Consider the following 25,507-nt stretch of genomic DNA (forward strand, 5'->3'; position numbering starts at 1 on the left):
CGCGATAATGCCCTTCTTGCCTTTTTTCAACTGATGCCGTTCCGAAAGGGCAGCGAGGCGGTGTCGGTTTGCCAGTCACAGTGCTTCTCGTCGCCGGCGGTCATCGTCGTGATCGCAGCCTGGGCAAGCAACGAAGAGACTCGCAAAAATCGCAGCATTCGGCATTGGCCGGCAAAAAAACATTATCGGTAATGATCCCAATTGGATGGTATCGTTGTTTTTTGTTTCTTTCTTTCTTTCAACGTCACGCCATTCGTTCATATGTTCGTTTTGTGGGAAGTTTTTACTTTTCTTTGGTAATTGTTAAGTGTAACTGCTTGCTTTAAAATATTGTTACTGACGTTCGTCTTGTGCATGTGGCTGCGTGTCGTAAAAGCGTTGCGATATGCACTCTGTTTCGTGGGAAAAATTCATTTGCTTTGGTAAAATTTACACTTGCAGCGTGATGGTATTAAAAAAGATTTAATAAAACGGATTTAAAAAGCATGTTAAATTTATTGCCTGAACCTTTTTGCATTGCTCTAGATTAAATAGTTCAATTCCGTAAATATCCTTGACTCCAATTGACTCATCTTGGATAATAATTGTTTGTCAACGTTATTCATATTTTCGATACAATAAGCTCACTTAAATAATATTTTTTGAAATAAAATTTTTCACTTATCAGTGAGTGGTTCAATACTTCTTGAATTAAAACGATCATTCACATTACTGTTAAAAAGTCAACACATACATTGTCATTGTATCAACAGTATCGGAACATTCGGATGTAGCTAAGCAATACCCCAAACAAACGAACCAAAGCTTCCGGAGAAAATGCAATTTACCTGAAGGTGGTCCAGTTGTAGGTTTACACCTTTATGGACAATTTTATGACACCAATCCAAGGTTTTACGGCGCAAACATGTACGGTGGTCGAGAGCAAGGGCTACTCAGTGTCAGTGTTTGCCTGCGTAAAGAAGAAATTGTATTGCACGTGAGCCTTTCCACCCTGCTCTCTTTACTGTAGTAAGAATCAAATATTACCCATGGAAATACTTAAAGTCTAGGGATTCGGAAAAAACATATAATTCTTCCTAAAGAGGTCTGTCATCTAGATAATTGAGCGCTACACCGTCATAAGCACGGTAGGATGAATGATTTTATAACCTTCAAAGGCACGGTGGGCTATTATCTAATTACGCAATACAGAGTATGATTTCTTTTTTCACGATCATTATGCTTTGTAAAGTGTACTTAGCGATATGAAGGATGGGGATGAAAATTATGTCGAAAGAATATTAAAAGCACAGCAAGGGAAAGAGCACAAAAAAAAATCTACCGAACATGACCATAATACTTAAATCTTGACAGCAGAACTGTCTTGTAGAGTGACTTCCATCGTATGAAACTACCGCATGTTTCGAGCTTTGCTATAGTGTCAGCTGTTTATTTTGCTGGTGAGAGTGGCACTTTAAAAAAAACACGTACAGCGCCGACATGGTGCGTTTAATTAGACGACATTCATCATTTAATCAGCGCAGCGCAGAGTAAACTTTCGTGCAACACTTTCTCACTGGACTGAAGCATGCTGCTCCGGACACTTGAACAATCGTCGGGGGCCGGCACTCGTGGCAGCATGGAATGATTTGTGGACTGTCAAAAGGGTCATAACTTTTTATTCTTTTCACCGCTACCGCTTACCAGAAAGCTCGCACAGGTTATTTGTGTGAACCGAGAGGCACAAGGCGCTTGGCACGTGTGGTCAATGCTTGAGGAAATAAATTAAAGTGTCGTGTATAGGTCTTTTGCCACTTCGGACCATTCTACTTTATTTTTCGCATCCGGCGCGAGGTGAATTTATAGAAATGATTTCAAAAGCTGGATAAACTAGACTGATCTTTGCGTCTAATTGCCAAACACAAATGCAGCTTCTGTTTGTACAAATTGTGGAACTATTTTACTTTATTCAGGAGAATAATTGTGAAACTATATTAGTTATAAAAAAAAACAGGGTTGTCAAGATTTATTGTTGAAGTACTTCTAGAGAACGGAAGAATACAATAGGAACAAAAATAGGTAAAGAATAGCCAAAGGTTTATGTTGTGCGTAGATTTATCGTGCAGTGATTTATCTGGAACAATAAGGCACGGAACAGTGAAACCATTCCACCAAGATGACGACCACTTCAGTACGATCACCGCTCAACTGGATTGGTCATCTTAAACAGCTCGAAACGAGATGTGCATTCCGATTGACAAGATGCGAGCAGCAAGCTAGCTAATTAAATTACTCTCCAGCCGGTAAGGTGAACTTCTGGGCTTAGCAATGCATCTTTTCTTGATAGGATGTGAAATGATTACGAATACGTGAGAGTATGAGCGTGAACTGCAAGCAAACGGACGACCTGAGAGAAAGATCAAGAACCTCTGCAGCACGTATGCCATGACCACATAATGGATTTGGCAGCTGTCAAGTTGATACATACCATAAAGACGCTAACGTCTGTGATGCACTTGCTCGGTTAAAAGAAGGAGTGGAAAATAAATTAAGAAAAAAAATCATCATTGCTTTGAGGTAAGCAGTAAGTTTCAACACTTTGTACAAAGCGCATTTACTTCAAACGGAGAACATATTTGTTTTGGGGTTGAACATTTCATTGATGCATACATTTTTTTTAAATATATAAATAAATAATTATTTGCAAAGTCTAGGTGTAGGTAGACTTACTTCAAACTAAAATTTATCACCAAAAGGCTACACAAAAAGTAGGACTTCTTAGTTTAATCGTGATAATTATAAAGAAATCAAACTCGTTCTTTCTCTACTTGTGTTCCTCACCATATTATTCTGACGTTGGGTTGATTGAATTAAAATATAACCATAAATTTATGCAAAGTAGGATCAGTTATCCAACCAACAGATTTGCCGGTGAGGTGTGTAATATTTATCTAATCGTCTTGCGCAACTCCACTCTGCAGTGAACAGGTTAGCATCAGAACAAGTGAGAGAAGTAAAATCGAGATAGTTGACCTGACGGAGGAAATACGATGCTGTAACTGTTGAAGCTTAAACTCAAGCTTAAGTTTGTCGAGATTCAAACACCCGTCCTGATTGAGCTTACCAGGGAAATGATTCTAGAAAATAAAACTTACAAACCGGCTAAAAGCGTTGATAAAGCGGTTCTAATTTGCCTCATCTGGACCTTGACGACGCGACAAGCGACGAACCCATGCTCAGGAAGGGACAGCACTTTGGACACATTCGTCGCCTTTTTGCCTCATCGCAATTTACATACCTTAGCAAATGTGGTACCAGCATTAGGACTGCCCATACTTTTAACAGCAGAGCCATTTGAAACGGAAGATCCCTAGAGTATCGAGATAACACAGTCTAATAGCTTGCGAGAAATTTTGCAGCTTGCAACCGTCTAACGATGGTATGAGAGACATAGTGAAATTGTACAATTTACGAGAATAACAACAACGCGTGGACAACGTCTTTGTATTGAACATTCATGGTACGTTGTGACGTTGTGTGGCATGCTTTCATCTTTAAATGGGTAAAACAATTGTTTGCCTAAAACTTTTAAACATATTTTACACTTTACTATAATTATGTATTATAATTTATCGACAATTTAAAGATCATTTCACGTGAATAGAGAATAAAACCACCAGTTGTTGATACACCTTGATGTGTTTTCTGTATTGTGTAGTAATTGGAGGTAAATGTTTTAAATTTTCAAGCCTAACTTCGGCATTTTCCCTAACGTGTTGAAGCTGTACTGACCATAGAAAAATAAGAAGCACAAGAAGTAAAAACAGTGAATACCACAGCAAATCCTCTCGCAGTGAAGAACAGCGCTTAATCTCGGCACCAAAACTACATGGAAGTCGTGACGAGAAAATTGTTCGCTTAGCTTTGTTACAATTATTCAAACGGATGGTTGTGTTTCCCGAGAAAAAAAAGACGCAAAGCCCGCAAAGTATCTGTGCAGATGGTTGTTGTCCGTTTGAGAAAAGCGACGACTTATTGGGTATTATCTTTGGTGCCGCTTGTCTTTTTGAATCGCTCTGTACGATGGATTACGCCCGATTGATTGACTGTGAAGGACTGATTAATGATAGTGGCATGATGAGGTGCATGAAACTCTTTGAAATGGTTGGTGAGAGTTTTGTAAAGCTATAGCTTAACTTTATCCTAGTTGACTAAAACACATATTTATGTATGTTTTTTGAGAGCTTCATCGGAAATGTAGTAAATAAAATCTCTTGGAAGAATAAGAGGTTCTTTAAGCACCACGAAATTTTGCGACCGAGTAGAAGCCCGGCTGGTAACTAGGCCACACCATAAAATAGTCCACTTCCTACGACCGCTTTCATTCCTTTCCGGTCGACACGATGTGTGGCGTACATTGGCATTTGCTACCCATAAATCGAAAATGAAAATCAAATCAACATCTTTTGCCCCTGTACCTCATCCTAGCCGAGGCAAGCATCTTCCTCCGAGGGCTTCTTGATGGCAGACCGCGCTGTGTAAATATGCCCCTCCCGTCGTCAAGAGATGCCCCCCTCTGGGGTGGAGCGCATTTAGAGAAGTATTTATGTTGTCCCAGGCTACTCACATTGCTGCCATTGACGCTATTGTTACCACTGGCACTCGGGATGTTGTCGTTTCCGTACTGTGGAAAACATTGCGGAGGAAGACAAATCGGTTCACATACGAACTGGCTACCAGAGAGTCCGATCTTGGCCATCGATGGAACGTTCCGTCCAGATGGAACAGGCGTTCAAAGTGGCGTGTCTTTTTATGGGCCACTTAAGAGCGTCTCTACGCTTCCTTCGTCTGCGATCGGTTTGCGTTCGGCTTGCGCCATCCTTAAGCAAAGGCATGTTTATTTACAATGAGCGGATGAGGTTGGGATTTAGCCGTTTTTCCCTAAGAGTGCCAGCTTTGTTGATTTGTATTTATATAAAAACAAGCAACTTGGATATAATTGTATAAAAAAAAAAACTATGAAGATGTTTGATGTGTAGTTAGTTAAAATTTGACCCAGTAGATGATTTTTTGAGCTAACGTATCTAAAATATTCTCAAAATTATTGATTAAAGCAGAGTAATAGTTCTATCGTTTCAAAAATTCATTCAAATCCAAAAATGTGTTCGAATCGTTTCCAATAATTGTTACAGCACACCCTTTTTTCATCTTGGTTCATCTCATCTAGAACTAATAGAGAACAAACAGAACAATTTGCGGCAGCAAATTTTCACAAATCTATTTCTTCTGTGGAAGATTCGCTCTACGAACGGGCCTCCAGCCGTAAGCTTAAAAGCTGGTCGAATAAATTAAGCTCGTACACTGTACACACACTCACTGACAAGCCTTCATTTTTCCCGTACACCGCTTAGTGTCGGCTCGATGTCAAAAACACAACCCCTGACAGCACGGCTGCGGGTTCCTGTGTTTGGCGTAAAATATCAAACTTGTTGTACTGCTACAGCAAGAACAAAAAAAAATCCATCCAAGAAATTGTGGGTATACGTTTGCAAAGATCTGAAACACTTGGTGTCGCTCGTGCTGAGACAGGGGGGGAGTAGCCCGTCTACGACACGCTTCAGTTGTTTTTTTGTATGCATTTAAGCCGAACTAGTTCTGTTTTGTACAGTGCACAATTGAATTAAATTATCCTCTCCATCGTTGGTTACAAAACCTGGCACAAAATACACGGCTAGTTGTGTACCAGAACAAAAATGCACAAGTGTTTTTGTTTTATATTCGGACAACCATCATTACGATCAGAATGAAAGTATCCGAAAACAATGAATACGCATGCATAAGTTGTGGTTCCGTTGTATCTGTCGGAAGTTGAGCCCGCCCGTTTGCTTAATGCAACATCGTGCCGAAGCTTCCTCCGGTAGAATAGGGACGATCTGTTGCCCTCAAAGCAAACCACACCAACCATGTTTGTTTGTTTTGTTTTGTGCAATGGCGACTATCCGCCGAGCTTCTGGGCGCGGTATTCCCGCGCTGGCTGTAGTTCTTTCGATGTCGGCAATGATGGTGATGATGTTGTCTACTTTACATTGAAGTGCAGCCCCAACTGGCAACGCAAGACGTATCTTTTCTTTGCCGCTGACAGCGAATGATCCGATTATGATGATTCAGAACGTAAAGATGAGCAACGGGAGAGCATTTCGAGTGGGGCATGGGCAGGAAAGGAAAACCGGTGCGCATCCATGTGCGGTTGAAAATTGATGTAGAATAATTATGACACTTCTTACTAGTGGCGCGTTGCTGACGGGCTCGTGGTTCGGGGCCCGCAGGCATTCGGACAATATCTTCATTTTCCCAATGGATTACGCTCATTTCTACCGACAGTAAGTGAGGGTCTTGGGGCAGCATGACGCTCTGCTGCGCTTGAATGCGTTTGAATTTCTTGAGCTTCAGCATACCGCAGTAGCATCAACCTGATGTGTAATGCCATGATTTAATAGGCAAAGCTTGTTCGACGATTACGCGGCCCACTGTAGTTTGATAGCATTTGGGGTCAATGTACGTGCACCTAAAAATAGTGTTGCAATAATTAAAAAATATCAGAAATAAAATGTGACGTAAGAAATAGTATCACTATTTTGTAGCAACGATGGTCTATTTATATTCAATATTGTGCTCATTACCGCTATAATATACCATTAAAACTAACTAAAACTAACAGTCCACTCTCGATGTTGCTACACTTTCCAGGGTTGACAATCCGTCACATCAGTAAGCGGCGTTCCAGCAGAGGCTTGACAGACTTTCCGTTTGCAAAACCTGTTCTAAATTGCAGATACGAATCGAGCGAGTGGGGAAGAAAATATTACAACCAAGAGACGAAAAAAGGTTGAATTTTGGCACAACACAACAAAAACCAGGAAGGCAAGCAGATCGGAAAAAGCAATCGGAATGAAAATTCGACAAAGCAACACCAAATCGTCCACGGTTTAAGGCCACACCATCCCCTCGCGAGTGGTGTGATGCGCCCCAAATGGTGGTGCAAGTGAAATTTACAATTTCTCAAGAAGGAATCCCACCAACAGGAGCACGGGCCGGCTGTTGTCCGCGCGATTCGTTACGATTGTCCTGTGTTGAATGTTTTTTTGGTGACACAAACGATTTTTGGTGCAGTAGATGAAACAGAAGGCATGAGAAGACGCAGAGCGCAAATCGTTGGGGCAACATTTTCGACTGATTATGTCTGTGATGGCGTGGAGAGCCGGCTGAGGCTGGTTGAATATTCGAAACCCACTGTTGCATCGCACTCACTCGCATCCTCTGACCTGTTCACTAGCAAAGGTGAGAACGCGCACGCTGGCCGGCAGGCCAGTTAAAGGCTGCGTACCGTTTACCTTACACATCGATCAATTCGCTAAAGCTCGCCTCCCGAAAACAAACAAACGACAAACAGTCAAACCAGTTCCGTCCAGGAGTTGACATGGTGACATGTTGCTGCCGGACCAAACGTACGAGCAGGCGACCCTCGGCCGGGAGCGTCTGAGAAGCTCGTCAACATACGATGATGGCGGTTTCCCGCGGTTGTACACGCTGAAGGAGCTCGATGTGAAGCGGTTGCAGCGAAACTTGCGTGGAGCTAGTATGTATGTCGATCGCAGCGTGGGTGAGGAATTGGCGGGCGTACTGGCGAATAATGAGATGAAATTTGGCATTCGACCGTCGGATGAGAATGGTGAAGAAAGCGGCACCAGTGGAGTGGGCAGTTCCGGCGAGGCGGGTAATTCGAGGGACGGCAAGCGGCAGGAGCATGATGCGCGTCTCTCGATGACAAATGGTGGCAGCAAGCACCCAGCAGTTGGCAAGTTAGCCCTACCGGAGGAATCAACAGCAATGTATCTTGATGCGGAAAGTCTGTGGAGTGGTCGAGTAGCATCTGCTATGGCGAACGGGCATTCTTACACCAAAACGATAGAGAGAAGCTGCCAAGCGATCGATGCTAGATGTCGTACAAAGAGTAGTCAAAAGGCGCCATCCTCCAGACAGCCGGATCATACGGATCGAGGCATTGGGCTGGAATCGGCAAGCTCGCAGGGCAGTAGTCTCAGTTATTCTAGCAACTCCAGTGAGGACGAGGATTTCGAGGGTTTCGAAAGTGCCCTAAAACCGACGAGGCAGCAAATGTGTCGCTCGAGAATGGACGGAGTGATCGTCGATGCACCTGCCCTGCCCGATGGTCCTGACCCGGGTGAACGTGACGATTACGACAAGACGTCGGATTTTTTCAACAACATTCCGGAATTCCAGGGCGAAGCGCTGGGCCCGTTCAGTATCGCAAACAAGGGCACCGAACCGGACTGGGGTAGCATTCGCACGAACGTGGACATCTTGCGCGCCTGCGAACTATTCCTGATGCGGCATCGGATGCGGCCAGACTTCTTTTGCAAATACAAAACGGCAATGAAGTAAGTTGAATGACTTTTGCTACGTGAACGTATTCTCACATGTCCTAACTTTCAATTCCTTTGCCACCGTCACCCGTTTGCTTCTCAGCCCATCCGTTTCGGCACCGGCGTCATTTCCGTTGTCCCGTGCGCGAACACCCATTGACGTGCGGAAGCCAAAAAGCGTGTCACCACCGATGCAGAGGCCGGTGTCTCGAGCCCACGGGTCGATTAGCTTTTCGCGTGCCTCCACGACTTTACCAATCGATCGAAACTCGGCTGATCGGCCGGGACCGATCTACAGTGTGCCGAATCTTAGCGGCAAAAAACGACGTCCAAATGCGGGTAAGTAAGAACACGCTATTTGTTGCTCTTTCACTGTTTTTTTCTGCAAAGGAGGCCGTTGGTCACCATTCACACGCCACTTGCAACTGCCACAAACAGTCATGTTGTCAGGGTGTCTTTGTTGTTGAAATTGAAATTAATGACCAAAATAATCCCATCGCTGGCAGAACCTGACACCATGATCAGCATGGCTTTGGTGTTCTCTGGTGGTAAAGAGTCCATTTCTTTTTGAAACCTTAAGCGCCAGGGCGTAGCCTGAAAATGGTGAAGATGTAATAAATTATTGGCGATCAAGACGATAGTCTGCTAGCATTTGATATCCTCAAAAAATACTCTAAATTGATTTTGCGTATAACATACTTGGCAGTGCGAACGTCTGTAAAAGGTTAGATGTGATGAAGAATGAAATATCAAGAACGCAAATACCTAATAGCTGAATGCTGTTTATTTCATAACGGTCTGTTTTAAGGTCTCTTTTTGATAATCCGTCATACTAACATGATCTAGAATATCTGTGAATTAATTTATCAGTAACAGTGCTCTGAGCCACGTCAAAAAAACGAGATGTGCAGGGTTTATGTGGTTGAATGTTTCATACCACTACAAAGGCATCCAGCCATTGTTGGATCAATCATCAAACAATTATGATGTTCAGCAAACATGTCAGTATATGATAAAAGTGCCGCCAAGGAGAGCAAAAGCGTTGAGAAGAAGCGGTCAGTGGTTTGGAGAAACATTAACGAATGATGATGAACGATTCACATTTGTTTAACGTAATGCTGTTGACGTGTTGAAATTCGGATACATCACGCTGATATGATGACTTTTGGTTCAAGAGAGACTGAATGATTGATCATCGAGTGTCGACAGCACAGAATTTGCATTATGGATGAAAGTGATTTGTTGAAATGGAATATATTAATGTGTTATTCGTATGTTCGAATTGTTTTATTATTTTATTAAAGATGATAAACTATTCATGATTCATATTTATCATATGAATATAGCTATTTTAAATTTGATTTATAAAATTACGATTCCTGAAAGACACTTAAGTTTCCTCCGTTTTATTAGCAAACAACACACTATACTATACTATACTATACTATACTATACTATACTATACTATAAAATGGCAATTGTCATTGTACATCTTTATTTTTGACCACACAACCAAAATCTGTCGATAAACATTCAACGACACGAATTGGGTCACTTGTTTATGTGAAGTTTACATTCATCAAGCATTGATGAGATGATCAAGTGACAGAGCCCTAGGTGATTCTAGTATGGCGTTTCAACCACCTTTCAACCTGAACACGAGCACGGATTTGAGTGAATTGCAGTTCCAAGGTTAGGGAATCAAGGGAAGAAAAAACGGATAATTTAAGTTGTATTAACAGGTCCGTGGCAGGTAATTTTTCTTTCATCGTCCAGATTTTTGAAGAGTGAGTTTACGCTTTCGATTGTTTGCTCTGGTCCGTCAATTACGAGCGTGTGGGACAGGCTGTTTTTTTCAGTTCGTGGCTTTCTTGACTATTCTCCCTGTCAGTCTCTCTATCTCTTTCTATCTCTATCTCTCTCTATCTATCTCTCTCTTTCTGTATATTATCGTATCTTTGAGTCTATTTCCTGTGTTTTTGTTCATTCTCCTGTGCTGTGAGGCCGACCTGGAATAGGATGTTTTTTTTAAACAATTCATTTTACCTCCCTGTACCTGTACCGCGTTTGGAACAAACCCTCGATCAGTTATCATATTGCGGACGGGTTTCTGTAAACCAAAGGACGAGTTGAAAAAATACAGCAAATCAACGTTCTCTTGCGGAAATCTGCGAAAACGGCGAGAATAAGTATCGACGGCGCACGCTGAAACCATGCTGAAACGCCAAAGGTTTCATTCAATTATGCGTTGCAAGTGAACGATGTTATCAGTTTAAATTCAATTTTGATTAACATAAGTATGCCCGGTGCGATTAAAATTTATGATTCGTGAAATACCAGAAAATGGGCCCTTCGCTCGAGAAGCAATACGAGTGAACAAAATAAACAACCGGAGCGTGATAATGCGATCGCACAGCAAACTGCAGACGGAACGGTGGAGTAAAAGGAAACTGCACAATCTGCGCGAAGTAAACGCAGACGCACGTAGCGTATGCGCAGGAAAAGTCGAAGGTTGCTGACTTGCACCACTCGCTTAGGACAACCTGGCATTTGGATCATTTGGGGCAAAGGGACGATAAGCGCAGCACATCACGTCAACGTAAGGGGATGTGTATCCGCCTGTAAAATGACCGTCTTTTTAATGAGATAAACACGATAAAAGTTGTATGTAGGCGTGTGAGAATAATGTTGATAAGCGTGATGTTAAGAATGCATCGCGAATGAATGAGATTGCACCCTGCGATAAAACACCAAACGTTCCTTTTTACAATGTAAGAACATGTTTGGTTTTCGAGTATGGAACCATAACAAGAAATTTTAAACAGCATTTTTGATTGACAAAACAAACAACAGATTTAAAAAAGAACATGTTTCGATTCGCTCTTATTTATTTATTTTTGAATTTAATCACAAAAATACTTAATCGATGATGGTAAAGGTTTCAACGGCCTGTACTAAATTTGTACTAAAATCTAAGAAACACACCACGAGTCCTTCAACTTACGCTTCTGGTATAACGGTGAAAGCTCTGCAAAGATAGAGGGTGTGGCAAAAGCTCCTCAAAGCTTGGAAGCTAGATGAGAGCTTTTCTTGTTTGATTTGACGTATAAATTGAAATGAAGTTATTCAGTTGTTCAAATACAACATACAGTTTTTGAAATGCATTGTTAATCGCTATTGTTCATGTACGTTTTGAAAAGCATCAAAATATCGAAACGTGATAGAAGTAACGGATTAAGCAACTAAACAAAAAGACCCAACAAAAAGAGGAGAATCAGCGAATAGGCTGCCGTACTGCATCAAGTCTATTTATTGTTTACAAAAATCAATTTACAAAACATTTACATAATATTTAGAGGTGAGCATATAACAAAACTTCATAACCTCTCTTCGCAATACACAGTGAGCGCAAAAGTTGTTTACACGAGTTCCATCGTCAAACCAGAGTTATATATTTTTTCAATCCGTTAATTCTTATTGCTTGAAGCTGTAAATTAAAAGATTATTAATCTGACCAACCCCAATACTCAATACAATGCGCCATTAATGAAAGTTTACATTTCATGCGCGCTGGTGTATCGCCTTAAAAAAAGACGTCGGCCAATCCTCGGTTCCCTATCAGCCTTCACAGATCCCTAATGAGCAGATTAACCCAACGCATAATGAATTTGCATAATAAATATGTGATATGATGACGACGGCGTGAGTAACTAAGGGGATTGACGAAGAAAGCAAACAAAATCACCCGAAGTGTCTTACAACATTCGCGAAAATCGCACTGTGCAATGTCCTCAAGAAGCTTGGATTTTTTTGTACATGTATATTTGGCGATGAGTCTTCTTCGTCAGTGGCGCTGCTTCAGCCCTGCAGGGATGTTTCAATGATTGCAGCCGCTGATAATATAAGTTGCAAAATGCAAGAATGAACAAAAACTCAACATCGACAGAATATACTCATTGTTTCCATTTACGGGCGTGGAGCTTCGGGGAGCATGTGATGGTACAAAAAAGACTCCCAACAATGTTGCAAAGGTAATTTTTCGTGTAATGAGAATCTGCCCGTGGCAAGTGATACTTCTTATGCCTTTTGCTCGGCGCAAACGAATCACTGCGATGGGGATGCAATGCATTCTTGCGATTTTTTCACCTCTTGCGCGTGAAGATGCACTCGTGGCTCTCCAGACGGGCTCCAAATTGTCCTCATCATTCATGCGACGGAAAACGCTATTGATAATGCAGAAGGCCGCGCCCGTGCCTACCGATTCCGGACTAAAGAGCCCGAGTGATGCAATCAGGTTAAATTTGCCCATTAAAGGAACACAGCCCATCCGGAACGAGTCGTGCTACCCTGCGCAGCGTCAGACGTTGGACCGTCGTGTCTGACCTGTCTCATCTGACATCGTGCTCAACAAAATAATCGAACAGCTCACATCTGACCCGCTAGGATGGCCCGAACCTAGCACAGCATTTGTGTGTACCTGTTTTCTCCTAATTAAATATCGGCGAAAGGTTTTTGTGGAGATTAGAAACGATCCGGTATTCAAACGGTCGGATACTCTGGGCAAACGTGAAAACGGCTTAGAAACAGGTTCCTGCGCTTAAATGCGTAAAGGGAGTCGGTCTAAGGTTTGTTGAGGTTCGCAAGAGTCTGTGGTATGAGTTTTTTAGTGAGCGTGTTGGTAGAGTTTTATGTATTCGTTTTTCACTCCTTTCTTCACCATCGGCTCAGAGACCCTTTCGAGTGGCCCCACACATTTACATTCGTTTAGGACACATGGTAAAATGACAAGCGTGTTGCAGAGCGAGCGAGATAACGTGCAAGATAGTAAAAATGGTAGAGAAAGAGAACAATAAAACCTGTTCACTTGACCGTACCTTTACGCGTGTGTGGCAGATGAACCTGTATTGGAGCGGAACTCTCCGAGCGTGTCGCGGAAACGCAGACGGAACCTTACTTACACTTATAAACGGCGTTTGAGCGACGTAGTTGGTTAAGCTTTTTGATGTTGCATCTCTCTTCTATTTACTTTCCCTGCATCTGATCGTACGAATTCATTCATGCGATGAGCTTTTTCAAAGGAGAGCTTTTTGCGTGAATACCTGGAAGCTGTGAAATGAATTATAGACCTTTTGCGGTTGATTCTTATTAAAGGTTTACAAAATTGTTAATAATAGAAATTTATCAAAGTTTAAGAATAACGTATAGGACTGTTAGGTCAAAATCATATATTTTATTCAAAATCGAATCTTTTCTTTCAAAATAATGTTGTGCAAATAATAGAACGTTACACAAATCGTTCATAAGATGTAGTCTCATGTGATTCAGGGTCCGATTCTCATACATACAAAGCTTTTATGATAGCGAACGAGACAAAAGTGTAGGACACATGCCGTTTCAATGCTGTGCCGTCTACTTGCAAAGCCTCGACCAGTTCGAGAGGGATGGATCAAAATTAAAAGAGAGCATTTTTATTCGCTCACAAAACAAGCTTTTAACCACGATCACACAACCGTGTTCATCGCCATCGATTTCCCTGGCGCACTGAGCAAATTTTAGAGAGGTTCGTCGCTCATTCGTTCAGCGAAATCTTTTGACATGACGCTGAACGCATACTTGCGCAAAGCTTTTATTCTTAACGCTCGAAAAGAGTGTTGGTTACTCCGGCGTGAGTTCCGAGCAAAGAAATAAACGTTGATGTTGCTCTTCCTTGCAAGTGAACCTTTAGTTGTGTGGGTTTCATCTGAACATGGTCGTTTTGAAAGAGAGAAGAATGGTGAAGAAAAGGGAGAAAAACGTACAATAGCGGTTCGAAGTACGATCGTTTCTGTGCGTGGTTTCAGATTCGAGAAAGTTTCCGCTGACGATGGCAGCGCGTGTGAGCTTTGTGAATGTGCTACCATGAAGTGAAGGTGCTGGAAAACAAATCCAGAAGTGCTATATGCTTTGAGCAGGGGTGTAGTCGAATTTAAGTGTAGCGTTAAATGAAAGCGTGAACCTATTTGATAGATCGTAAAAATGCACCTACCGCTGCAAAAATGTATAACGTGTAGCATGTAAAAGTCGTCGAAAAGGTATTGGTAGTGTGAAAAATATACGTAAATAATTTGTTCAGTGCTGAAATGTGTGACAGTGTTTGAAAGTTGAAGCATTGCATTGTTTTGGTGGTTAATACCAGTAAAAGGTGTTTTCGTGACCCTTATTTGGCTCTCGCTAGTTGAGCCATTAGCCATTTAGCCAAAGGCAACACCAGTAGGTTTATCATCATCATCATCATCATCATCATCATCAACAACAACAACAACAACAATAACAAACTGAACAAAGCGCAATAGAAAGGAAGGAACTAGCCACAATAGCGACAACGTCGAAATTATCCCAGTCGGTGTGTTTGTAAAGTAAAAGAAAGGGGGAAAAAGAACGAAGCTTCGGAAGGTTAGAAGCACGATTTAAAAGGTATAGAAAAGAAGGACCAACAACAACATCAACAATAGCGCTTGTAGGCAACAGTGAGCAACAGATACGTCGGAAAGGTGATGTATCCCAGAGAAGAAACGGGATAGCATCAAGTGGTAAAGCAACAGAAGAAACCATGCTGAGACTGCTCGTCGGTTGTCCAAATGAAGCATTATAAATCATAGGCTCCGTAGGGCTTTCGGGAACCTGCGCTGTGTACGAACGGACAAACGTTTTTTGATGGAGGATTACGACGGTGGGCTACAAGCGCGGCGTCGATCTTTTTTCCATCCCTTGTTTGACGGGCGTTGAAGGCGGTGCTGTTACGAACGAAGTGGTAAAAAGCTCGCCAGAGAAAGAAATTCAAATAAATGAGAATGATGTATGGTTAGAGAGGTCGAAGTGTTATTAGGAAGCGAAAGGGAACGAAACAAACATAGAAAACAGATAGCGAAAGAGCAGTCCGTTGCGCAGTGGACAAACGGCGCAAAGGAAAGAAAACAAGTTGGGAAACTAGTGTAATAATAATCTTCGAATATACCGGAATATAGCGCAAGGAGTTTTGTTTGAAGCTGGAAGTGTATAAGTGCTATGCTTGTGTTGCGTGTGTATGTACGTGTATTTTTTTCATGTGTATATGTATGGTTTGTGTGTGTGTATGTATAGTGAAGGGTAACAAAAGCCACCACTGGAAAGCAGCAAGCAGGGAGCTGTGTAGTGATTTTGTGACCCAAGCTAAGGCGTTAAGACGGGATAGAGAAGTTGAATGAAAACATGCTGTCCGTAGAATGGTCCTACAAAACACATTGGGTTAGAGTGTGGAGATACAAAAAATAACGAAGAAAGAGTATAGATGAGAAAACGGGAGATACGGAAAAAAAAACGATTCCTCAACCCAATAATTACAGCAAAACATAATCGCTTGCCGTAGCGCCATAGTCAGTGCAAAAGAAGAATAAGGGGAAAAACCCAATACACAAAGTGAAAAAATCGTTGAACAGCACGCAAAAAAGAAAAGAAAACCACATTCAAGACGAGTCCACATATTTTGGAGGTCATCGCAAAAGGGTGTAATTTATGTTGAGTAACGCAAAAAAAAAACAGGATTAACCGAGTGATAAGTTGTGCGAAACGGCTTCACGGATGATCGTCGAAGTTCGTTCCTGAACACACCCGCATGCATGGTGGATGTGACGGAGTGTGCGAGCGAGCGTTACGATAGTGCTTCTCCGAGCAAAATGGCCACCCTCGGCCTGTCGAAGGTTTTCATCCTGGATAAATACTTTACAGAGCTGCAGAAGTTTTGGGAAACGGAAAAGAAGTTGCAAGGTAAGCAGACACTAGCCGGCTTTGTGAATTGTTCTAAAACAGAGCAAAGTTGCCAAACACGAAAACAAGTCGATGGTGTGTTAAAGCTCTAACACGTATATTGAAACAGTACTTTGCCGCTTGTTCTTGTGACAGGTGGGTAGCATCGCGCTGCACGAACGATAACGTTGCTACCGCTTGGTCGGGCGAAAACAACAGCCATACACTCTAATTAGAATGTCCAACGTTACCATTGAAAGTGCCACGCTGCACATGTGCATAAGCACCCGAGGAACATGAACGTCTAGCGACTAGGGTAGCGTACGCTTCTCTTTTCTTTTCTTTTTTTTTTGAATGAGTTTGAGTTTCGATGCAGCAACCACAAAATTGTTTTTGCTCGATACGATCGTTTGCGTTGGATGCAGAGGCCCCAGACGGTGTTCATTCATCCTACTGCTGTCGTGGCAAAAGAGCACAGGCGGCAGCTTAAGACAACCATCGCCGGTCAGCGATCGGGCCAACCTAATGACGCACGTCATTAATTTTGAAACGAAATTATGCTATTTATATCGTTACTCATGAAAATGATTCCAGCCTTTGACGACAGGGCAGTAACAACAACAGCAACTGCATCAGAAAGCAAGCATCTAAAATTCCTTATGATGGGGTTGTGTGAGCGTGTGCTGCAAGCGAGCAGCCAATTAATGAAACACACTGCCCCGTAGTCGTTTTTCAAACACCCCAAAAAATGATCGTGGCTCGTGAGTACAAAAAATGTCAACTATGATTCGAGAGAGAAAATCAGATAATGAAGCTACGAAATGACTGCGGCTAATTGCTTTCAGTTCATTCGGTAGTTAGATTTTATGGTGGTCTATAAAGACTATCTTTTGTCGGTTATTTTTCTTACACTGACATGGTATTAAATGACGCACTTTATATGTAGAAATTGTTCTTTGTAGTGATATTAAAGGAGCAGTTAAATAGTGCATTAATGTATGTTAGTTGAATAACTTACTATTACATTTCAGTAGTTAATATTGCAACTTTGCATTGCCAAAACATGTATCATGTCTGTGTAATGTCTGTATCAAAACATGACTCTGTATAAGCATATTGAGCGGTGACGTAAAGCAGTGCTCAAAACGATCGTACATACCCTTCACGATGCTCACCGCCGTGCTAATGCTTTTGGTTAACAAATGGAACCACTCACTTAACCTATCACGCCACTGCGCTCGCCTTAACTGATTGCAGCTGCAGCATCTACCACCGCTCCGGGCGCACTGCACAAAGGATGCCCAAAGCACTTTACGTCGTGCATCCGTCTATCATCAATCGGAACCAACTTCCCCGTTTGATTGCGAACTGCATTGCATCGAGCAGGAACGACCTGCAACCAAACATTAATTATTTCGCGACGCTCCAACGACCGCTGTTGGCGCTGTCCGTTGGGTGTTGCATTCAAATAGCACTGTTCGAATGCAGCGCCCAGGCTGGAATGGAAATGCCATCTCCGGTTTGCCTGCGTTTCAGCATATCGGGTTCGGCCATGGATTTCTAATTATTGCCTCGTTTGTTTGCTGCTCTCGTGTAGCAGCCTTTAGCATTTATCAAACGATCTTTCTTCGTGCGTCGTTCTTCCTTGTCGTACTGCCTCAATGTGTGGTGTTCTGGCGTCGTTCGGTGAATATCACGATGATGATGATCATGATCCACCGGACGGGGTGGAGTGCATTGAATTTGGGATTTTATTTGTTTCGGCTCGGAGAAATACTCGTGCAGGTCGTCAATCGGGGATATGAGCGACCTGTACGAAATAAAAACGGGAAACATCGTTCCGAAAATTATAACTTACATATATGTTGTTCATTTTCGGTGCCTTGTGTCTGGTTCTCCTGCTGTTTTGATTCTGTGCTGTTATTTAATTCGAGCCCGATTGCGATCGAAACGACGGAACCTTGAACCGTGCATTCGTCTGCCGGAGCGTTGCAGCGTGCTTTCCTCGCCAAGCTTGAAGGTTGACGACGCCGGGCGCTTTGGCAAAGTGAATGTTTTCTTCCGTTCTTCCAGAAAACTAGCCTTCTTCAGGAATCAGGGAACCGGGTTCGAAAATGGCCGGACTGAGTCTGTTTTTATTTTGCACTTATGCCGTTCTCCACTGGTGGGCAGCTTTGCTTTCGTCGTTTCTTTCTGCTGCTTCCAGTTGGTCGAGCTTTGCGACGGCGCGACCATCATCTTTGCGACGTAGTTGGTGTTATAAGGTTTGAAAAGTGTTGTTAGTTAGTTTTCGAATATAGTGAAAATGATTGCATGCATGCAATTATAGCAATATATTGTTGAACTGTCGTTTCATTGTCACATTACAATAAATTGGGATTTGATGTTGTGGAAATTTGTTGCGGTTTATTTACACATTTTGTTTATTTGCTTTTTGAAAAAAGTTTACGTAGAAAAATATGAGCGATAATGTAGAGTGTTGTTTAGAAAAGTGTAAATAAGTAAGGATAAGAAAGTTTAAGGACGGTGTAAAATTTATATCTGGCCATGTTCTATATAACATTTACTTGATGCATTGGCATACAAATGTTATTTAAAGAACATGCACAATCCCTTACTTGTGTGTTGTGCATATGTCCCGCGCCAAAAGCCGACTCGCGCAAGTGCCTTCATTACCGTCCAGGTCGACCAAGCAACATGCAAGGGATCGCGAAAGGCTAAACGGTGGCACAAGCGACGAACCCCCGGTCATTGCTGAGGTGTGGAAGCGAAACAGGATGCCAACGGATGGTGTGCACAGACATCTTGGTGGATGTTCCGATTTCATGTTCGGAACTTGATTTCCCCGCTTCCAGCCTGGCACACTCACGCGATTGCAATTTCTTCCTTCCGTGTTTCTGCCCCCGGAGCGGAACAGAATTTATCGATGCATTCATGGTTGCTTTCCGATGGCAGCCGATCGAGGACGCCCTGATGACTGCCATTTGGCGCGCAATCGATGCGTCTCTCTGGTCTTCTTGTGTGTCCTTCGGTTCGGTTTCCAAGAAATATGCCAAGCGCAAGTGTTTGTCGTTGCTCTGTACCGACAAACGAATGAAAAACGACCTGTGCACAGCGTACGAAGTGCATCGTAGCGTGTGCATCCAGAACGGGGCACGGAGCATGACCGGGCGGATGCAAACGGATACAATTTTCTTCCAAGTGGTGATGTTTATGCAATGATTTGTGGTGGCCATTTTTGTGTGCGGTTCTGCTGAGCGTGGTGTTGGGCTTCGCTCTTGCATTTATCCGCCGACCCGTCTTTGCAAACCCAAGTGCAATATCCATTGTGTCGCACTGCCTGCAAAGGCTGAAGGCTGATGCAATGAAGCTGCATTTCGTGATGTTAGTGTGCTTTTTCGCTTCGTTCCATCCCTTGTCCCCGATCGTTTCGTCGCCAAATGTGACAACAGCCATGGGTACAAACTGGATGAGTTTGTTTTGTTTACCTTTACACAAAACGAGCTGCGGAACGGGTTGTGAGACTTCGGTTTTATTGCCAGCGTGCTGCTGGTCTGCTATCTCATCTTTCGCATTCCGACCGAATGTTTTGTTCTTGCAGGATTCTTGTGCGGAGACGCAAAGCACAAAACACGCGGTTCTTTGCTTCACTCTGGAATGTAAACCCACAAATGGTTTGGTGGCAAAGACATTGAAGTTGGTTAAGAAGAAATAAAAAAAAACCCCGAATTCACACACCACACAAATTATATTCATACATAATTTATGTTAGTTTCTGAGGAGATGGTGGGTCTGTTTTCGTGATTCGAGTTTGGTTGGTTCTTGCAATGAACGCAGAGGCGTATCAAATTTCATATTTATAATTAAATTCTGCCACTCGATCAGTTTCTTGCGCTTCGTTTTGGGGCGGTTATTGTGCGTTCCTTGTGCATGGACAGGAAGGAGTAGGCTTATTATGGCTTCGCAGTGGAATAACAAAAGCATTTTAATGTACTTTGAATTTTCAAAGAATTGAAATTGCAATCGCATTCGTCGTGTTGATTTGTAACGAAAAATGAATGAAACAAGCTGTATAAACGATTAAATTTTTCAGAAATAAATTGCCAAAACTTAAAGTAAAGTAGCTCATATGATCAACGGGAACCTAAACTGAGGTTTGCTATTTTCTCAGCAATTCCTTTGGCAACGCCATTAGTTGTGGGGCTGATTCGGCCTTTCGGTTTACCTGGCTAGCTGTGCTAACCCACTTACTTTGAGTCGAGAGCGCAGAGCATGAGTACGGCTTCCAGCAGTCCAGCGGTGCTCGTGGATCTTGTGCAAACGCGACTCACCACACTCCCTGTTTTGTCTATGGGCAATTGTCAGCCCGAAACCAGAGAAACGTAAGCCAGCATTCGTAGTTTGACCCCTTCTTCCATTTCTCTGACATAGTCCCGGGCCAAAAAGCATGACACGACCTGGCACCATACAAAATCCTCTTACTGCACCGTCAACTAAGGCTCTGCTATAGTGGGACGTGGCTATGAGCTGCTCAATAGTTGTGAGCTGTGCTTTGAAACGTTTTTTTGTTCATTCCATTTACCAGCACTACACAGTACAAGGCTGCGAGCTATTGGATGTTCAATGAGCGTTTTTGAAAGGAGGGAGCTTTTCATTTGCAAAAGCAGCAAAACAGTTTGTCACGATTTTCCATTTCTTGGGCGATATTCGGCGAACGGTTTACCTGATGTGTTACTGAACTTTTTTGTTTCGATTTAAAATATGAAAATGTTTTCTGTACAGGGCTAATCCAAGAAACATTCGATTAACATTTGATTAAGTTGTATACTTGATTTTTGTAGCTATTTTGATTGTACAAATTATAATGTAGCATGAATAGTTATATAACATGCTAATGTGTTCTACAAGAGTTACAATTTTATTATAAACAATGTTCATACAGCACATGCTCTGTCATGCAGCACGAAAATACATAAGATAGGTCTGAACTGCAGATGCTCTGCATGCAGCCTGGTTTGGCATGCTGCAATACAAAACGAAACTGTAAATGGTTTGGTTGACCAGAAGCATAAATTGGTATAAAATGCAACCAACTGCAGAAACTGTCCCTGCGCATAACTACGCTCGTTCCCTGGCTGTGCTCGTAAAGATACCCGCTACCCGCCAGGGGAAACAAAAATTTATTTTTATTGCAAATTTCCTTATGAGAAAAGCACTATCTGCGAGGCAAAGTATGGGACCGTTTGGAGCGATCAACGAATGTGGAGCCAGCCGTTGCGATCTTCAAATGGTCCGTTCGATTCCGCTCGAGGAGTTTCAAACTGGACGAACGAGGTCGGATTGGAATGGTTTAAATTGGGGAGTTTACCTTCTCTCCTGTTTGGTGGGACGGTTTGTTTGAACGGCTGGTATCTGAATGTTGTTCAGCAGCTGGAATGCCTCATGTAGTCAAACCGAACCGAAGACCCGCGTGCGAGTGAGTGAGAGCAGATACAATGTAAGGCGGGAAGCATTCTGATTGCCTCATAGTCAATTTATATATTTATGAGAAGGGAACCATTTTTTTCACGCTGGAAACTTGCTTACAGTTGCTGAAGTGTGAGTTGTTTGAGCGCCACTGTGAGCGTTTACACTCGTAGAGGCTTCAAAGCTTACCGAACGCGACGAATCGGATGAACGGCAGAGCCTGTTTTCTTTTCGCTGTGTCAAGCTCCATCGCACATGCACGATGATCGCGTTTTCTAGTCCAAGGTGCAGGAGCCAAACATGTAATTATCGTAAAACTCTCTCCGAATCAGTAACATATAAAAACGACCGATCGGCGGGTCGGGAGTGGTTGCTTCCAGGGAGAGAAGCAGTTAAGAATATAGCAACTTTTTATCCGCTCGATGGACAGGGCTTTTTGTCTCATTCGAATATTGTGTTTCGATTGATAGGACATTTTTAATTGTACAGTCTAGTACCGCACTTTGCATAGTCATTGGAGAAGAACGTAGATTAACAGAACAAATGAAAATTACTCTGATCTGATCGTACTCCAAAAATGTGATCTGATCGTACGTTGGAAATCGTCATACCTTTAAAAATAAATACGATTACATAAAATACTTATTTCAAACATTCATATGAATTTATGGAAGTATTTAACAATCAAGCAAATGATACTTTCTATACAAGCTTGTCCGCTAATGCTCCTTTTCAGTCCCTCATCAATCATTGTTGATGACATAGCCTTCAATGTATGGATGCAAGTGCTTTGTTTTTAGCTATTATAAATGCATCAAAAATAATTCTCCCAAATGAATTAAAGTTTCCATACCAATATTTTTTACATGAATTCAACCACGCTTCTAGGAATATATTTGTTGTATCTTTTAGCTTAACTTGGTTGTTTTAAAGCCCTCTCTTCATATTGCATTTCAAAGTCACGCGATTGAGTTTGTGACACGTGTTGTGAGGTTTTTTTACTATGAAAGGCTTTCAATTTTAATTAACGAAGAATGATAATGTGAACATAATGACTGGCTGCAAATACGAGGAAAGGCGATTATGAAGAGAGAAGATAAGAATGGGTCAGATTCCAACGGCAGGAAATCTTCCATCACCTGTCAGCGACAGCGTCAATTGCCCCTGCGGATGGCATGAGCTGCTCGATTAGCCGTGGCTATGGCAGCTAAGACGTTCATGCCTTTTTGTTTCATTTTTGGTTCGTGAGAGCAATATAACTGTTTAACTGTTTAAATGAAATAATCGCTACTGAAAGATTATCAAATAATTATACATTTCAATTTACTCCTGTGACTCAATGGCCTTAAACGAACGTGTTGTTGAATATCGTTCGTTCGTTACTCCAAAAAGAAGAAAAGTTATGAAAACACCCAACCACCGCCAAAGATGTAAAATATTTTCATCAATAGCGTTTATAATAAAAATTATCTTCTTGAACAGAAAACTCGATAGATCAAATTTCGCTTCATCATCAAATGTTGCATGAACTATCTATCAATCAGCCAACCAAACGGCGATGAGATTGAGATCAGATCAGATATAGGTAAAGAATGGGGTAAAGAAGGAGAGAGGGTGAAAATAAAACATTAATTCCCAGATTGAAGTAGTGTGTAAATCAAGCATGTAAATTTAGCTAATCAGGCTTCCAGGCTATGATGGACGAGGTGTAGTTACCTTTCTGGAGCTAAGACAAATTCTTTTCACACTGATTTTCCATTTACTGATGAAACGTATTCTGAAAATATACCATAACAGGCGATCTGTTATGGTTTAGCCCATGTTTAAGTATTATTTATTTATTATTTTAAGGATAAGAAAAAATCATTCATACCCCTGCTAATTCGTGTTAGTCTTATTTAAAATCTTTGCAGTACAACGTTAGCAAGCAACTTCTGACACAAACACGATTTCTTATAACACGTTTTCGTGTTGTCTTCTTTCAATTCGTCTCTCGTATTGTCAAGATTAAATCAGGTCCTCTCTTTTGATGCCGATGTGACAATCTGAGTAAACTTCCACCGATCAATATCGAACAGAAACCAGTTACACTCCTTAAACTTATCGGGCAATGCTTGTGAAAAGGCGGATCCGAACCAGGCACGGCTCGGGAGCACTACGAAAGCCAGTCAAATGTTTTGATCGGATCGTTTATTTTGTTTCGATCTCCCTCCTCTGTCATCCGTTCCGAATGACGAAGCAAAAGATAACAGGACAGCGTCCACCATTGCTGGTGTTACAGCGACCCGGTATATTGGTGACAGCTGAAGAAAACTTTCTTTCCGCAGGACTTACCTGCGCAGTTCACCAGGGTGGTGTTGAGCGTCCGAAACCACCTTACTACGTCGCCAGTTCGGTATGCAGATATGCTGTTATTTGCATAAATTTCATATCGATTCGTTGAATTAATTGTATCGCATATTTCATTCATTTCTCCTGGAGCTGGAGGACCGGGAGCTTTAGGTTCAGCTTGTAGGGTGTCTTATGGTCATAGAGAAACAGAAACCAGATTGTAAGAATGGAATGAACCCCAATCGACCGAAATACATTCCAGCGACGTAGTTTGACGGGTAGCTTTTGAATCGAACGAGTTCCTTAATACAGAACAAAAAGCGTCACATACAAAGAAAGGGAAATATGGTCCTACAGTAATACATAAAACAGTGCTTTTTGAACAAACAGGCTACAAAAATAATGTTCAAATGCATTCTTTTGAAGCAATACTACGCGTCAACCGAACAAGTTTGATTATAGCACGTAAAAAGTGATAAAAAAGACAACCAGAAGAAAGCGACCACGCGATGAAACCACAGACAGCCTAGCAGTTTTTGGTAGTTTGCCAAAAATAATACCGTTCTATACACAACAACATTGGGCTGCGGTTTTATATCCACCACCAAACTCGAGCCTCACACTACCTGTCCTGTTTGTGTCTGTTTGTGAGGCACGTTATTTCACGCGCCAATTTATTGCGCCGCATTCGCGCTGTTCCGTAGATGGGTGATTAATTGATGACACTGGTACCAACAGGGAGTTCTTGTGGTGTTCTTCTTTGCGATCGATTTAATATCCCCACCCTTCATACCGATCGATGGTTATCTTTTTCGATGGTAGTTGCAGCAGGTTCTTGCCGTGTGTCAGAGCGGGCTAGTGACGACGGCGCATCCAATTTCGGCAGGTGCCGAAATCGTTAATTTGTTCTTCTGTTGCCGCATTGGTTTCAAGTGCTGATGTACCACCCCTGGATCGATCGATGATTGGGCGATTTCGCATCGCAAGAAGCACCGTATGTCATTTTATATGCCACGCAATGTCTTTTCCAAGTGTAGCTGTAGGTGTGTGGGTTTGTGGTGAGATTTTGGCTGATTTTATTTTACCATAGCACTACAATGGGTGTATATAGTAATTTTAATTTCCGATTGAGATCAATTTGTAACTGTTGCGTAAAAAAGTTCGTGAAACGAATTGCCGAGTGTGGCAAACTGACTAATTGTTAATTGGATGCCGGAACAGATTCGATTAGAATTCGAGAAAATAGGCTAATCTCCAAGAAACGAAAAAGTAGCGCAAATAGTTCTGTTTCGATCAAATCACCTGATTGGTTGCGATTGATCGACAATGCTTTGCGGGATACTGTTCCAAGAAAAACACCGTATTTGACAGTTTAGCACTGGCGGGTACTGCTAACAGACACCGATCACAGACCGGCCAAACTCTCGTCGTGTGTGTTGTCTCATTTTTCCTACCTTTTTGCATGTTGACGTCCAATTTAATGGTCTGTTATCCTCGAACATACAGGTCAACCGTTGCCCGCAGCC

General features: G+C 42.2%; 1 protein-coding gene across 2 annotated transcripts in view; it reads left to right on the top strand.

Annotated features, from left to right (window-relative positions):
- Window positions 1–25,507, top strand: part of LOC120902281 (unconventional myosin-Ia) — a 71,034-nt gene that overhangs the window by 26,128 nt on the left and 19,399 nt on the right. Inside the window, exons 3-4 of one of the 2 annotated variants that reach the window (XM_040310905.1) lie at window positions 6,727–8,438; window positions 8,527–8,762. In XM_040310905.1, the coding sequence (XP_040166839.1) occupies window positions 7,465–8,438; window positions 8,527–8,762 (1,210 nt within the window). In that variant the 5' untranslated portion in view covers window positions 6,727–7,464. Of the gene's footprint in view, window positions 1–6,726; window positions 8,439–8,526; window positions 8,763–14,264; window positions 14,495–15,427; window positions 16,206–25,507 lie in introns of those variants that run through there. The other variant, XM_040310906.1, reaches the window with a different exon arrangement.

Source organism: Anopheles arabiensis, chromosome 3, assembly GCF_016920715.1.
Source record: "Anopheles arabiensis isolate DONGOLA chromosome 3, AaraD3, whole genome shotgun sequence".
Classification (NCBI taxonomy): Eukaryota; Metazoa; Arthropoda; class Insecta; order Diptera; family Culicidae; genus Anopheles; species Anopheles arabiensis.